The sequence below is a fragment of the Cynara cardunculus genome, unplaced genomic scaffold, assembly GCF_001531365.2.
Source record: "Cynara cardunculus var. scolymus isolate 2C unplaced genomic scaffold, CcrdV1 Un_Scaffold_541, whole genome shotgun sequence".
In the NCBI taxonomy this organism is placed as follows: domain Eukaryota; kingdom Viridiplantae; phylum Streptophyta; class Magnoliopsida; order Asterales; family Asteraceae; genus Cynara; species Cynara cardunculus.
This window is the reverse complement of record NW_020200585.1, coordinates 23,741-40,890: the sequence shown is the minus strand read 5'-3', so window position 1 is coordinate 40,890 and position 17,150 is coordinate 23,741. Positions and strand designations below refer to the sequence as shown.

Below are 17,150 nucleotides of genomic sequence, written 5' to 3'. Positions count from 1 at the left end.
ATATTAACCAGTTGTATAGGTTATAATGATGTATTTAACATTTTTCTGAATGTCTAAAGACTTATTTGTTTCAAAAAATTGTCTAACGACTTAATCATTCCAAACACTAAAGTCCATTGGGTTTTTTTAGACTTTTCATAACTTAAAAGTAAATTATTGTAAAAAAAAATGAAACCATAACATTGTAATAGTAAATTTATGAAAAATATGTTCTTATTTTGTATATCTACCCCATTACAAAATGAGCTATTATTTTATTACATATTTAAAGTAACATCTCAAAAAATCAAACCAACTTTCATACGAAATCCCGACGATTAGCTATCAATTTTGGTCAACATAAGAGTAAAGAGTGTATAAATGATCATAAGGGGAGCCAAGTCAAATTAGGGACACAACGTTTTTATAGTTTATTTAATGCAAAATACATGAAGAGAAATCAATTTTGTTTTCCACAACGTTAATATTGTACATTAATAAAATTATTCATTATAACAATGCGTAACATTTTAATTTGATTGAGATGATAAAACACAATTTATCAGGTTTTTATGTCATGTCATTGTCCACATGGGATGTCCATGTGTAACATGTCGACATGAAATTTCTTACTATAACATTGTATTTTCAAAATTATCTTATTATAGTGTCATCGATTTTATTATAAAATCCTACTTCTAAAATATTATTTTTAATTATTAAGACATCGTACATCAAATCAAACATGTTTATAAAAAACATCATTTAATATATTAAACATATAATAGGAAAAAAGAGAAAAACATGCAAGTTGATATATAGGGGTTCATTTAATGGAGAACTGGTTAATTTGTGATAACTGTGAGATCTAACGTCAACCACAAATCAATGAATAAATTAGGAAATTAATATTGTTGGTAATTTGACTTAAAATTTAATTACAGGGCATTTTAGGTATTTTAACTTTTTTATCTCTCATCTACCTCTCTCTCTCTCTTGCTTTCGGCCTCCGGTCAATCTTATTCCGATGAACACCATGTAATATCCAAAATACACCAAGATATACAATTTGATACCCAAAACACACCAAGTAAACTTTGATATGACTGTGATACCAAATGTAGTACCACCGTGACACCAACTATGGTACCACTATGATACATACATTGTATATATATGGCGTCTTGGTTGGACAAGATGACCAAAGGAAATCACCAAAGCGACGGGTTCTGGAGAACGCCACCGAATTTTGGTCCATGTGTGTCCATGTGTGTGTATGTGTGTGTGTGTATATATATATATATATATATATATATTAAAGTAATTAAAGTAAATTAAAATATTAAACTAATTAAAGTAAATTGAATAATTAACACAAATTACTAATTTACCCTTCTATTTTATTTTAAGAAAAATATTAATTATCTTAAATGATTGGTTCATGTTGGATCTCACAGTTGCAACAAACTAATTAGTTCTCATTTGATTAGGCCCCTATATGTATGTGTGTGTGTGTGTGTGTATATATATATATATATAGAGAGAGAGAGAGAGAGAGAGAGAGAGAGCGTTCAGTTCAAATGTTAACCCAAATTATTGTGTTAACTTTATAATTTTTTTTAGACCAATCATAATCCATCTTAGTATTAGGTTCTTTCTTATCTAAGAATTTAATGTTAAGGATATATGTGTAATTTTTTTAACTCCTAATCATTAATTAAGTGTTACAAGATCCATAAAATCCCATGATTTTTGCATTTTTAATATTGATCTTATGATTTTTTTTTCATTTTTTAGTATTGATCTTCCATTTTTAATATTTATAAATTTGTGATTGGTGGAGGAAATCCGCTAGCAAAGTGTTTGTTATCGTTCAAACAACTATGGATAAAGACATTGAGAAGGTTAAAACTGTTTATGATGATAGTCGGAGTTCGAGATCGGGAAGTGAAGTTAATAATCAAACTGAATGTCTTGGTAATTATGAACACAAATTGACATGTATGACACAAATTGACATGTATACACCTATATGAACACAAATTGACATATATGAACACTTGTGGCAATTATGAACACAAATTGAACATATATGTGAACACTTATGGCAATTATGAAAACAAATTGAACATATATGAACACTTGTGGCAATTGGAACACAATTGAACATATACGATTTCTACTATTTGTAACCAATGTCAGTGAATGCACATTATCTTTTACATAAGTACCCTTCAGCATTATGTTCACATATGTTTGTGAGATTACACATTTAATAAATTAAATTTATAATACGATTAATCTCAACCATTTATTTTAAAAATCAATGGTCATGATTAGTTCATAAAGTTAACACAATAATTAAGGTTAACAAATGAACTTGCCCCCCCCCCCACACACACATATATATATATATATATATATATATATGTATATGTGTGTGTATGTGTGTGAGTCGAATGATCAAAATTTTAATTTACTCTGTTGTGAAACTTGTTGCAGCAACAATAATCTCTCAAGCCGAGTTTGTGCAATGTGTGTATTATGATGGAGGCCATACCTCTGATCAACATAGTGCTAATTCTTTAGTATGTAAACTACATCCATAACAAATTTAGTGCATTTAAAATATGGAACCAACAAAATATGGAAGATATATGTCCAAACAAGCCTTAATCTTAAGAAAACAGGATCATCCCAGTTCCACCTTACATTTTCTACTCTCAGAGATTGAGGAATCAAAAGGATGAGACTCAGTTCAAAATGTTCTTGGATTTATCCAAAAAATTGCACATCAACATTCCTTTAGTTGAAGTTATTGAGACTATTCATAGTTATGCGAATTTCTAAAAGACGTTTTGAGTAAAAAGAAGAAATTGATTGAATATGAAACTGTAACTCTCACTCAAGGATGTAGTCACTGGCGGATGCACAATAGAGGCGTAAGGGTCACAGGCCCCCAACAAATTAACCCCAAGAAACACCCAACTAAAGCATGAGTGGTAGGTTTTAAATTTTTTTAACCAAAAATTATTAATAGACCCCCAACAGTTAAAGGTAATGCTCCAAATCTAAATTTATGTCATCTCATTTATAACTCTTACTTCAAGGAGTCATTACTTTAAGGATCGATTAAATGCCCTCAAGTTCCAAGTCTCAATCTGATGAAAATCATTTTATTTTTTTTATTTTGTTTGCTATAATGCTAATGATTTGATTAATCACTATTTTTTATTTTTTTCCAACTTTCTTTTTGCTTTTTATTGTCTTATAGATTTATAATTATTGTTATTTGTTAATTATCAATTTTCTCTTTTTTAATTGTAATTTGATTTAGGATTCTTTAATTTGTTACTTAATTTGGGTTTGTTATTTTGATTTAAGGTTTGCTACTAGTTTGTCTTTTATTTTTGATTTCTTGGTCTTTTGCTATCTGATTTCTTTTTAACTGAATCTAAGTTATTAACGTCTTACACTCTAATTTCTTGCTACTAACTATTAATGTGTAGTGTGTTCATTTGTTTTGGTTTAACTGAAAAGTAAAATATGTACATGGCAACATGATGTCTCGGTTTATCCGAAATAGTCAAAAATTAATTGAAAACCAAACCAAATAAGTTATATTTATTCAATAACTGAACCGTTTAATCCACAAACCAAATAACCCGAAATCGTATTGGTTTGAATGAGTTATTTGGTTTCGGAATTTTTTTTACACTCTTAAATGTACCCCCAATAATAAAAGTTTCTGGATCCGCTACTGAGTTCAACGGTGGTGGTCGATGAAGTTGTTCTACAGAAAAGTGTGATCATGGTGAAATCAAATTCAAGCAAACAAACAGATGAGTCCATTCACCATTGATGTGAAATTGGATGATGATGGTGTGCTAGATATGCCATTTGAGTTTTGAACAATCACCTGAAAAAGGGTTTACAAGTGTTGATGGCAAGATGAAGGAACCGTGTTTGGTTCAGCATCGATGCGGTTGTTGTTGGTATTGGACCATCTTGAACTAGAAACGTTTTGGGGACTCTTTATGCATTGCTAATATCTATATTTGTAGAATACTTATCAAACAACTATACTTCATTCATAAATAAATCATACAATTATTGTCATCCAGACTGCTCATTCAGAACATAACAGTTACCAAACAATCATATTTCATATTGCACTATATCATAATACAAAGTCTCTTAAACATTCTGACCACTTAATCATTCTACATTAAACTATTCAGCAACTGCCAAACAACCCTTAGAATCTTATCCGGTAAGAGATATAGCAAGAACCGAGAACATTTCCTCATAAGTGAGAAATAACTTCTTTTTACTTAGTAAGCGCTTGTCGGATAAAAGATGCTTACCAACAATCCATTTTAATGACCGAGAATGTCACCCATTAAGATAAATGAATCATCTCATCTCAGGAACTACTGAAAGTCCAAAAAACAAAAGTGATTTGTCATCAAAAATCTACACCAAATATTAAAATTAAAGAAACAAGAAAAGGGAACTACTTGATTTTCTTTATACATGGTTAATAGGAAATTACAAGGGCACTCCGAATTCAGGTTCAACATCCCTTCTACAGATGAATATTAGTTTACTATTTATTCGATAGAAATAAAAGACCAGAATGACACAACTAAACTTTAGCACCCAACCCTCTGGATTTAGGGAGTCTGCTTGCAACCAGAGGTTGCACCACGCCCTGTGAGTCTCGCCCAAGACCCATCCCTTCCACGAACCCCATTTTGGCCATCATCTTAGACCCAAATCCTTTTGTATGCTTTTCAAAACACCCAAACTGCACATTTCCAGATTTACCCCTACTCTCACTGCCCCTCGAACCTTGGCCAACAGCCCTGTTTGGTCTCTGAGGTGGGGTATTCACATTCATAGGCTCTGATGTGTTGCTAGTTTCCGGGATCTTTGCTCCTAACCCGAGTGATTTGGGCCGTTGGATTGCCTCAATCGGCTCAGCTATTCCTCTACCGTCTTTGCCCAATCCACCTCCATCTACATAACCCATCTTTGCCATCATTCTTGAACCAAAACCTGTTGTGTGCATCTCAAAGGCACCATAACTTGACGAGTTCACCACGGGTTTGATGCTGCTTAAGGTCTGGTCGGTTGATTTTGGTTCCTCAATAACCGCGATAGTCTCAGCTCGCTCAGACACCATGTTACCACTCGAGATGAATGACACGGGCTGTGCAGCATACGAGCCTATTTTGTCTTTATCTCTCCTTTTCTTCTTGCTTGATTCACCAGGAGTCATGGTTTTGGCAGATTTTGACTCCAGTGGGCTCATGAAACCATTAGCTCTGGTTGTGCCCTTCTTACTTCTGTTTGAAGCGACCTTATTCACTGTCATATCATTGGCTTCATCATCAACTCCCAACAGCTGAAAGCAGAAGTTTATGCCCAAATGAAATTTCCAACATATTTCACCTCAAATTTAACCAAAAAGTGTTGTTTTATTTACCTTCTCCAAGCGAAGTCTGTCACTCGATGAAGGCATACCTGTGTGCTGTGTTCGTGTCACTGTTACAAACCTGAATAGCATAATAAAGTAAGCCACTAGCTGTTTAAACTTGTGGGGAAGAATGAACCGGGTGTTCATAACAATCCAGATATAGGGTGAATTTGGTAAGCAAACAAGACTAGACTAGACAAGACAAGACAAGTGAGGGTGAGGTTAACAGGCGAAAAAATTGTGAAAGGTTTTAGGGTTTTAGTTTGAGATGGGTAGTTTAGTAATTTACCAATCTTGTCTTATCTCCCTAACTTTTTTTCCACCTATTTTGGTGGGACAGAAAAAAATGCATTTCTGTACCACCCAGGCTGTTTGGTTCATTGAATTCAAGGGATTTCAAAGAATTCCGAAGGAATTGGAATGGTTAATTCCTTTGACCAAATTTCAATTCCTTTGTTTGGTTCACTTATTAAAATATAGGAATCCTTTAAATTCCATACATTAAAGATTTCATCATTCCTTCGCATAAGTGAATGAATTGAATTGAATTCCATTCCTTTCCATTCCAATTCCTACCAACCAAATGCTTGGTCAAATTCCATTCCAATTACTTCAAATTCTTTCGATAGATTCCAATTCCACCAATTTCCATTATGCGAACCAAATACCCCTCAGGGGCCTGTCCTGTCATATTCTAATGTCATGCCAAATGTGGGACAACAAGTTTTTGTGCTGTCTTGTCCTATGTTGTCCCATCCTGTCCCGCGTACCAAACGCAACCATAAAGTCAAACATCAGCGACTATTTTTCACTTGGTTTCTATAAAGAGTTGATAGGGCATAGATATGAACATTAGATCACAATAAAGAGAGGGAAAAGAGAAAAATATGCATAACCTTTTTCGGCCTGAACCTTGAGTGACACTACGCAGACGATAAATTGCTGCTAGCCTTTGAACCTACAAAATTTCAGTTATTTGAGTGTCATATGAATTAATGCCGAAATCGTGTATATGATGCTTAATCATTTAGAAAACAAAAACAAGTGATTTTTGAAACCTGAGAACAATCCCGGGAGTGCATAAGTTGAAACGACATAATATCACCCTCATTCTGCACCATCTGCTCTAGTTTCTGCATTTAAAACCAAGCAAATGTTCATAAGTCGTTTTGGCGAGCACAATGAATTAGTGTATCATGTCATGACTGTATCTGGGGAGAAGGGAACTAAATTTGTAACTCAAAGAAGCACTTAATTTATATGCTCGACAAATGTATTTTTGCTTACAGAATTTATTTGCTCAAGATCAACACCACGACGTATCATTCGCTCCCTACGCTTAGAAACAATCCTATCTTGACGTAATTTCTTCTTGTCGCCTGAAATGACACAACTAATCAAATTTCGAAACTACCCTTTAGTAAACCAAACCAAACCGGTATATCCCACCTCAGGTGGGGTTTGGGGAGGGTAAGATGTAGGTAGACCTGACCTCTACCCCAAAGAGTAGAGCTGTTTCCGTAAGAACCAAAATCAGTATCAGCAATAATCGGTATAATAACACTGGGTAATAGAAAATTTATGTTTCTGTAACAAGCATCTTAAACTTGAATGGAGAAAAAGATGGAGCATATAGTCGATAGCATTGTTGTGGCTTGGTGCTTGCTCTTTTAGTTCACCATGTATCACATAAAGATGGAAAAAGTGCATACCCTACACTGAACAGAATGTACCAGTGTAAAGATGACTATGGAATATATTTTACCACAAAATCTCCGGAAATTTTTACTCTTTTCAGCTTTGGATGGCCATGATTGGGGAAGCTTTGCAGCATGCTTCTTTTTTCCGTGCAGATATCTCGGATTCTTTTCAAGCATAAGATCAACTAAAACAGGGCAATCATCAGTAGCAGCTTGAAACTTGCTAGGCTTTGCTCGACTTTTCTTCCTTGAACAAGGTTTCTTCATGCCATATTCCCTTGAAGCATCTTGAAGCCCAATCCCGCCTATCCCCTTTAGCATTTCATTAAAACGCCCATCGAAGCTGTCAAGAGCTTGTCCTACTAGTTGATCAACATTTGCAACTTTGTAACTCCCACCAATCCCTTCAAAGTAATCTTTTGCAATCTCATCATCTATATCACAACCACTGTTATAAGCACCATCACCATCAGATGAGTCAAACGACTCTTCGGAGTCTGAAGAGTCTAAGCTTTCTTCATCATCATCATCATCTTCTTCTTCTTCTTCCTCCTCCTCATTAGAGATATCATGGGTGTACAACTTCATGCCTCCAATTGACAAGAATCCTGAATTTGTCACTGGAGAAGATGAGGCACTAACATCCGAGGCATCATCATCCATCATATCAGTTTCCATTTCCTGTGAGGATGAGGAATCAAAACCTGAACATTCTTTCTTTTCAATAACTGGAGATGCTTCAATACCACAAGGGCTTTCTTCTGCTACATCATGAAACCCTAATCCTCGATGACAACTATCATCCACCTCAAAACTTGCACCGTAATCATAAGTATATTTGACAGTTTCAGAACCGGTAGCTGCTGTTTCATCTATATACGCAATAATCTTTGATTCCTTGGAATCAAGCAAAACAATAGGGTTTGATTTTTCAAACTTGTTATGCCCATCACCACTCTCATCTACAAGTGGACTCACCTGCAAAAGCCAATTTGGTCAAATCGCCAATACGAAGAGTTGCTAAGTTTTCATCCTACTCCCAATCACCAAGAATCAACGATTTTGAACACACAAGAAAATGAGAACCATTCTTTAACAAACCAAGCATCTCATAGAACACCCAAATGAATTTCTGAATTCAACAAATCATATTATCTCTACACTCTTTGATCCTATCACATGTTACATTTCAATATTCTCTCAGTTCCCTGATGAGGCATACACATTACACCCGTTGATTTTCAGATTCAAAACTGAAATAGAGTTATTCTTTTATGGATTAAAGTCCAACAACCTTCTATAGAAGTGTTTCTTATATAATTTAATCTAGTTACATTATTACCAATAATCAAGCATCAAATATCAATTTCCAAATCGAGACGAATCCAAAATATGACCTAAAATACAAAGAGAGTGCCAATTTCCGCAAAATGCGTCTGAAAATTAAAAATATCACAACCCTAATGATCAATAAATCATCACCTGAGGATATTTATAAGCAAAAGCATTCTTTGTTGGCTTCTGAGATCCGGCATTCCTCGACGTAGAGCCAGAAGCTTTCGATTTACCACCAGAACTACTACCAATCTCAAATCTCACTGCAGATTTGTTCTTCGATGCATTCAATTTATTCCCAGTAGTGTTGGAATTATTACTCTTTCCTACAAAAACAAATACAACATAAATTTCATCCCAAAAAAATCCCAATCAATGATTGAAATGATATACCTCTGGAAGGGGGAGAAGTGATGACGGGAGAATAATCGGATAATAAACCACCCTCCACAAATAAAGATGGTTTCGTGGGTTTTCGAATCTTTGATTTATTGAACTTTTTCTTACTATTCCCTCCGGCCATCATTAATCGATCTGAAGGAATGTCCCTGTATGCAAGAATCCGATGAATTCTTATTAGGTCTTTTCCGTTTATCGTCGGACCAAAATAGAGACGATGGGTCGGGTTTTTGGGTTGGTCTGGGTTGTGATTCTGTGTGTGTTGGTGTAGCTTCTATCGCGTGTGCTTTCTCTTTTTTTTTTTCTAAATATATTTGAGTAAATTACAAATCCCGTTCGCCAAAAGTCTAAATTTTATTTTTAATTAAAATAAATTTTATCAATAATTTCCTTTTATCTGTAAATATTCTTTTGTAAATGTAAGTATATTTTTTGTATATTTGTTTTATTTTATATTATAAGTATTTTTTTTTCAAAAAAAATATTTAGAGATTTAATCGTTCAAAATATGAAAGTATATTGGTTTTTTCCAGATTTTTTTCATTATTCTACCACATTAACAAGTTGTATAGGTCATAAGAATGTATCTAACAGGTTTTAAAAAGTTTAAGAAGTTATTTAACAGTTTTTGGAATGTCCAAGAACTTATTTGTTCCAAAAAATTGTCCAAAGACTTAATCATTCCAAATACTAAAGTTCATTGGATTTTTTTAGACTTTTTTCATCTCGTTCATATGGTTTGTTATTTTTTTTATTTTTTATCCATCAAATTTATTTATTACAAATTTATTTGTGTGGTTTTTAGTTGGTTGGTTGTTTTAAGAGTTATTAAATATTGTTATTTGTTTTAAGATTTACTTATAAAAAATGTTAAATTTTATATGCAGACAAATACCTGACCTTTTCTATCCTTCCATCTCATTACTTTGATGAAGTTTTTGACATCACTGTCGACATTTTCTTCTGTCGGACCAAGAAATCACCAGCCCCCACTTCTTCGATGAATATCTCCTCCCACTTCTCCGTTAAAGCATCAGGCCATCCACACCCTTAAACCTGTATTTGATTTGTTCTTCCCTTCCTTGTGTTGTACAACTACTGATTCTCCCTGTTGAGTTCAAGTCTCTAGCTTCACTAAATTCACCAATTCTGTCAAAATTTTGTTTCTTGAGTTGTCTTTTGCGAACAAACCTTGTCGTAATGTTTCTATCAGTATTTCTAATCCGTTGAGTTGGTAGCTGATGATGCTAAAGTTTTTGTCATCGAATTTAAAGATGTGGAAAGTGATTTTCAAGTTAAGAAGTCATTGACGGAAGAGGGTGAACTGTTAGGGTTTGTTATCCCTGGATATGGTTTTGGTTATAGAGCGTTCAGATCTATATACAAATTCGAAGAGCCTTTTGGAGTCAAGAGATGAAACTTCTGCATCTTCAATTCTCGTTAAATACTCTACCAAATTGGTTTGAATGCCATAACGAACTGATTTATTATTATTATTATTATTATACATGAGTTATCAATATTGTAAAATTGATTTTGACACATTCATTTGCTACAACATATGTATCTAATAACCTGAAAAGGTATAAATGAAATGTATTTAAGGTTCTGTTGTCATTTATCCATAAGGATTTTTGGAAGCTCTGCATTTACAATGATTTTAATTTTTTACTTTCCATAATCAAATGCCGTTTCATAACCGATTTAAACCTTTATATGAATGGCATTTGATTCCCACTTCATCAAACAAAAAAACCCACTTCATCTTTGTTTGAGGATCAGTCGATGCGTATAAACTGATCCAAAAACCTATTATTAAAAAAACCCCGTTATGGATATAAATGATGGGTTGGATTTCTTTTGGGCCATAAATAAATAAAGAAGTGTAAGTCGTTGTCTGTATGGGCCGTCGACATTGGATTTCTTCGGCCCAAGGTAAATAAACATGGTCCTTTAGATTAGAATTGAGGTTTTTCTGTCCCAATAACTCGATAAGTATATTATTATTAGGGAATGAATTTACTTGTTTATTTTCTAATTTTTCTGTACACTAAATTATAACCTTTTTTCTATTTATTTTCTCTGTTAGATAAGAGAGCATATTTGATTTTTAACTCTAGTAAATTGTTATCACAATTGGGAATTCTAAGATTAAGATCCGATCACGAAAATGAGAGAGGTTTCCGAAGGCATTAAATTGACAGTTGAGTTTCGACTAAAGCTAAATGCCGGGATATCTTAAGTAAGGTTTTAGGTATTGAAGACTTGAGTTTGGATGTGATTTCGAGAACGTAACTTGACATAATTGGAGATTGCAAAGAAAAAAAAGCTTGTGCTTGATAAATTAAAATTAGGGTTTTTGTTTTGACATATTTTTGTCACTTTAATCATGTCAAGATAGAAATTCTAGTAAATTTTGATTGAGAAAGAATTTAAGTGATGTACAAGTCAATTGTAGACTTAAATGAATTCCTAGATTACGAACTTGACTTGTATGATAATCTTTACAATGTTTAGACAACTATCGTTTGTGAATAAGCTAAGGAATTGACTCCACATTCTTTAGGACACGCGCTTAATTGGTGTTAATAGAATTTAACATCCTTAATATGTTATGTTGTGTTAAATATAGCCTTTATTTTATTCAATCTTGACATTTATGGTTGTTTTTGTAGGTTGTTGTAAGATGAGGGGTTGGTTCTGTTATTTGTGCAAATCTGTGTGGCTGGTTTGTAGCTGTCAAGCTGTTTAAGGGTAGCGAATAAATTATTGATAAATTGGAGGTCTAATCTTGTAATTGCTTGGTATATATACGAGCTTGTACCTAGTTTGATGTATCAATCGTCATTTTTTATTCTTCAATTTCTTAGAGAGTTCTCGATAGATCTTTGGTCTCTTTGATAAGATTTTTAGGAGTTTTTTATTTGTTTTCATATCTCTGTATAGATTTGTAAGTTTGTACATGGTATTAGAGCTCTATTTGTTCTAATCATATAGAACGAGGTTCTTCTGGTGGCTTTTTATCTTCTTTGTCGTTCAATTGGATGACTCTTTGTTCCAGATTTGGGCGTTCTTCGCATCATTAAGAGATTTGTTCTAATCATCATTTTCTATCTTTGGTTTTCTCCTATTCAAGTAAGATTTATGTTTTTTATTCTTTGTACGGTCTGGTTTATTTGGTTGTTCTTTGTTTCGAAGAACAAACCCTTTCTGTGTTTAGGTAAGTGATCTTGTTAGTCTTGTGTTGCCTCTTCCGGCTTGCATGTATCCTGTTGGTTTTCTTTTGTATTGTGTTATGAAATTTTTTGTTCTTGGTTTACTTTCGACCTTTTAACTCCTCTTTGAGTGAGATTTCTATCCTTTCTTTTTTTTGTCAGTGCTTTATTGTTATCTGGATATTCTGTTTTTGGTTGTGGTGCACCCTTGTTTTGAAGCTTTCTGTTGTGACATTCAAGTCACCCTTTGGTGTTCTCTTCTCTGCTTCTGGTTTTCGCAATATCTGTAGATCTTCTTTTCCTTCCTTGTCAGTAGCAAGGCCACTGAGTCAGTGCCCTTGGCCTATAGGCAGGTTCCCTTTGTGTGTGCTTGAGGGTTTTATGTGTGTGGTTGGATAGTTAGTTTGACCTAGCACATTTGAGTGTTTTAGGAATCCTGCCCTTTGCTATCTCGTCTGCTTCTTGTCTACTCTTTTGCTTGGGTTGTTGTATTCTATTGATGTGATGAAATGAATTGTTTTATAACCAAACGAGCTTTAGTTGGCCTGGCCTCTGGGTGGCTTTACTTCTGGTTGTTCATTTGAACATTGGAAAAATATTTCAATCCATGATAAAAGAATCAAAGGGGCTCTGGTTGATCTTCATGTTTAACTAAAGGGTCTCTGGTTGTAATTGAAACTCAAATTCTTTTAGTATTTAACATTTCTTGACCTAGAGGCTCTGGATAGACGAACCACAGAGGCTTTGGTTGGTAAGAACCAAAGGGATTCTAGTTGGCCCTTGCTTCTATTTATCCTTGTTTTTTGTTGGCCTTGCTTTGGTTGGTAGGACCAGAGGATCTCTGGTTGGTCTTGCTCTATATGATGCAAGTTTTACCCATGAAGTATATTTAAAAATATTGGGTATTTGAGTGACTCTTCAGACTTGTATGTCTGAAGTATAACTCTGAAGAATGACTCTTCAGACTTGTAACTCTGAAGTATAACTCTAAAGAATGACTCTTCAGACCTGTAACTCTGAAGTATTTTTTACCCGAACTCTAAAGTCTTCTTTTTCAGATATTTGAAGATAAGGCTACAGACTTCCAGACTTCCATACTTGGCCCAAATTGCTTTAATAAAACTTTCATGATATTTAGGACAATTTTGATCCTAACAGTTGGTATCACAAATATGGATTTATAAACTTGATTTGGTTATTTTCACCCTGTAATTGCATAAAAAAAGATTTCCCATTAGACCTCAAGGTCTAATCCTCATTTTGTGTTTCAAAAACGTGCATTACAGGTTAGGCTTAATCAAAAGATAAGGGAAAAGGGAAATTGTGATATGTCTTATATGCTTACATGAGATGTGGAGAACATGTTGCTTATCTGTGGTCTTTTTGAAATATTTGTTATATATATATATATATATATATACAAGTTTTGTATATGGATTTTATGGAAAAGTTTGTTAGCTACTTTTATAATGTAATTTTTGTATATTTGGGATCGAATATGTAAATTTGTATTTCTTGATATATGAAATACTTGGTTATATGCAAATATGATTTTGGGTGTTACAAGCGTGCTATCAATACGATATCATTTATGTTACATATCGTGAATCATAGCACGACACCGTGTTACCATCCTACACCACAGGAGTGTAGTATTTGTCAGATACTAAAACTATTTATAGTTTTTTTATATTATTTCAGATTTTCTTATTTATCTTAACTCTAAAATTAAGTGCATTTTCATGCATAAAATTAGTTGTGAATTAATTAAATGTAATCTTCAATAAAACTTTAATCACCTGCAATAAATAATTACACGATAATGATATACAAGACACCTTTGACTTTCACGTCGGTTTCAGTCTTAATTTTCTCTACACCTCAAGTTAAGGCGTTTAGCCATCATCGCTTGATTTCTTCACTACAAGAAACAGGATTGTCATCACTAAAAGTCCATTTATCCTCAAATGATTTATAGAGACGTGTCGTCGTTATGGCTTGTAGATGAAACTTTTCATCACTACATGCGCTTTGTTGAAACTCATTTTTCTTGTAGTGCTTCTTGTGAATAATGCAAAGATTGAAAAACTAATAACGAAAATGAAAAATACAAAAAAGGAAATTGCTGAAAGTGAATTGCGGGAAATTAAATGACAAGAAAATAAATTACATAAAGTAAACTGTTTTTAACTACGGGAAAATAATCTCGAGCTACAAAGGGATTGGAAATCCATTATATTGCCACGGGAATATATTAGCTCCAAATAATTAACCGAAAATCAAAGTAAACTTGCAAACGGAAACTAGATGAAGTAGACAAAAGCTTTCAAAACAAATAATACTTAGACTAATATTTGTAAACAAAGAACAAAGGATTAACTTTGGCTACTTGAAATACTAGTAGAAGTTTAGAGTAATAACCAAAAGGTTGAGTATTTAAGCCATACAGAGCATATATTTTTATACTAGTTAAGAAACATGGGGTCCAAGTAGTGATGGCCAAAACCGTCTCGGGCCGATCCTAACGGGTCTCAAGATTTCTCATAACCGGTCATAACTGGTTCTGGTCACGCTTAAAAAAGTTGAGCCCGGTCAAGCTTTATTGTAACCGGTTATGGGCCGGCGGTTCCGATCTCGGTCATTAAAAAATATTTTTATTTTTATTTTTTTAAGGATATATATTTTTAATACATTATAAAATTTGTAATTGGGTCACTCAAATACACTTTAAAAATGCGTTTTATTATAACTAAAATTACATTGTCTTACAAAATATAGCGAGAAACCGATAATTGTGAACGTTTTTTTGCGAATCGAGAATTTGGTATGTAAAACTCTCAACCAAGATACTTATATATAGTGTTTAGAAAGCAAAAAATATAAAAAAAAGGGCCAAAAACGGCTACATTTAAAAAAATAGTTACATTTTTTTTTAAAATCGGGCCGGTCCATAACCGGTCCAGGTCCCGGTCCCGCGAAACACCCCAAATCCATAACCAGTCCTAGATGTCGGTCCTATAACCGGTCCTTACCGGTCCCGGGCCAGGCCGATTTGGCCATCACTAGGTCTAACTTCTAAGTAAAAAAAGAGTTGATATGTAAGCCCTCCAAGCTTCTTCAAAATTAGACTCGACCCATGGTCTTCGGCCCGACAGGAACCAGGCTTTGGCCCAACAACTTTAGAAGCTCATCAACATTACTTTGATCCTCGTGGTCCAAATCTACAAAAGTTTAATCAAAGGCCTACTTTAGATCTAAATCATAGAAAAGTTATAATTAACTATACAAATGCTAAAGATGATTAAAAAAAAGACACAAAGGGGTATTTTGGGAAACTAAAAGAAAGTAAAAAGTTAATAAAATATGTGTTACAAGGTTAATAAATTAACATCTATCAAGTTTACACTCCATTGTACCTTTTGGGTGTTTTTCCAAAATAGATAAAACTCTTAGAATAAGTTCTTAGCTGAAGAACATGTTTAAATACACTCTTTCAAGAGCATTGTAATCTTCATCTTTCATTAGTGGATTTCTCTCAATGGTCTCCTTCGCCTGTGGTTTTCTCCCGATTTGGTTTCGATGTTAATCTTTGTGTTGTCTTGTAACTCCATCTCTGTACTTTCTGTTGGATGCATATTTTGCAGATGAATCATCATATTTGTATGTTTTGTGAATTTTGTCTTGTACATTAAGAACAACCTTGAGTGTTCAAGCTGGAGATTCATTGGGATCACTAATTTATCCCTTGTTTGATGTTTGTGAAACTCTCTAATTTGGGATTAATTTAGCATATCCTCTTTCCGTTTTATATCAGTGTATTTCGTTACCCCTCGTTAGAGGATTGGGACCATTAAAGATGATCCCCTGCCGTAGATTAAATCCACCTAGGTGATTTATAGTCCGCTCATACATGTTTCTATCATCATTTCACGGTTCCAAACTGTTATGAATTTTTTTTCAATCGTAAACCACTAGAGAGCCAACATTTCATTACCCGGAAAGTATACCTATACGCCTTGCATGAAATGCATTAACAGTGACGGATCTAGAAACTTAGGTGACAGAGGGCATTTTAGTATAAAAAATCTGAAATCGAATAACTCATCAAAACCAAAATGGTCTGTGGGTTATTCAATTTGCAAGTTAAACGGTTCACTTAATCAAATAAGGTAAAATTTGATGTCAATTATTTTTTATCATATTTGTTAACCGAATAGCAAATTATATTATTATTTAATTTATATAATTTTCTTGTAGATGAACTGGTTTGAACATTTATAAAACTAACATTAGCTGAATTGATTTATTTTTAAACTAAAAAAACAAGAAATTGATATATATTTTACAAAACTTAGCATGATTGCAATAATTAGCAGCAAAAAGAAAAGGGGAACAATTGTCAACCGAGGGAAAGAGGGAGTTTTGTCAAAATAAACTGGAGCACTAAGGGAAATCATCAAAAACGACTGGAGACTAAGGTGCCGTTTATTAAACGCTTACCCGGGTAAGCGCTTACTAAATCACGTTATTTTACCGGATGAATATGACAATGACTAAGAATCTTATCTGATAAGAGCAAAGATAAGAATCGAGAGTCTTACCCGGTAAGTGATGGCGACGACTCTTACCATGGTTAGCGCTTACCGGGATAAATTGTTGCATACGATGCGTTTTGGTTAATAAAATCTTACTCGGTAAGTAAACGATAATGTTAAATTTTACCGATAAGTGCTTACCGGATAAGTTTTTAGGTAAACGGTCCTTAAGGATATATAAGAAGATTTTTTTTACCTAAATTATATTGAATAATTAACATTTGAGGGGTTAAGTCTGCCACTATGCATTACGATGATATTGACATGCTTGTAATGCAAAATATGTAATTAATGGCATATATTCATCACTTAAGTCGCATTCCAAAGAGAAAACACGTTAGACAACCTTGATATATATATATATAGGGAGAGAATTGAGATCATGTGAGATCAGTTTATTTTTGTGAGATCTGTGAGGTCATATTTTTATATTTGAAATTTCACA

The 17,150-nt window shown here is 33.6% G+C and overlaps 1 protein-coding gene across 1 annotated transcript; it reads right to left on the bottom strand.

The window, feature by feature from the left end:
- Window positions 1-4,440: 4,440 nt before the first annotated feature.
- LOC112501773 lies at window positions 4,441-9,150 on the bottom strand. The gene is made up of 8 exons (XM_025105489.1): window positions 8,890-9,150; window positions 8,644-8,822; window positions 7,227-8,139; window positions 6,749-6,840; window positions 6,520-6,594; window positions 6,358-6,419; window positions 5,471-5,540; window positions 4,441-5,389 (listed from the first exon to the last, which is right to left on the bottom strand). The coding sequence occupies exons 1-8, from the start codon at window positions 9,020-9,022 to the stop codon at window positions 4,628-4,630; spliced, it is 2,286 nt and encodes a 761-aa protein (XP_024961257.1). The 5' UTR covers window positions 9,023-9,150; the 3' UTR covers window positions 4,441-4,627.
- Between the last annotated feature and the right edge of the window lie 8,000 nt (window positions 9,151-17,150).

What these genes read in the sequence shown, in the direction of transcription:
- LOC112501773 (XM_025105489.1), bottom strand. Translation starts at nt 9,022, where the DNA reads ATGATGGCCGGAGGGAATAGTAAGAAAAAGTTCAATAAATCAAAGATT. An exon ending in ATCTTGAGCAAATAAATTCT is followed by an intron (nt 6,595 to 6,748) that starts GTAAGCAAAAAT and finishes TTTTAAATGCAG; the next exon opens with AAACTAGAGCAGATGGTGCA. An exon ending in ACAGACTTCGCTTGGAGAAG is followed by an intron (nt 5,390 to 5,470) that starts GTAAATAAAACA and finishes TTCTGCTTTCAG; the next exon opens with CTGTTGGGAGTTGATGATGA.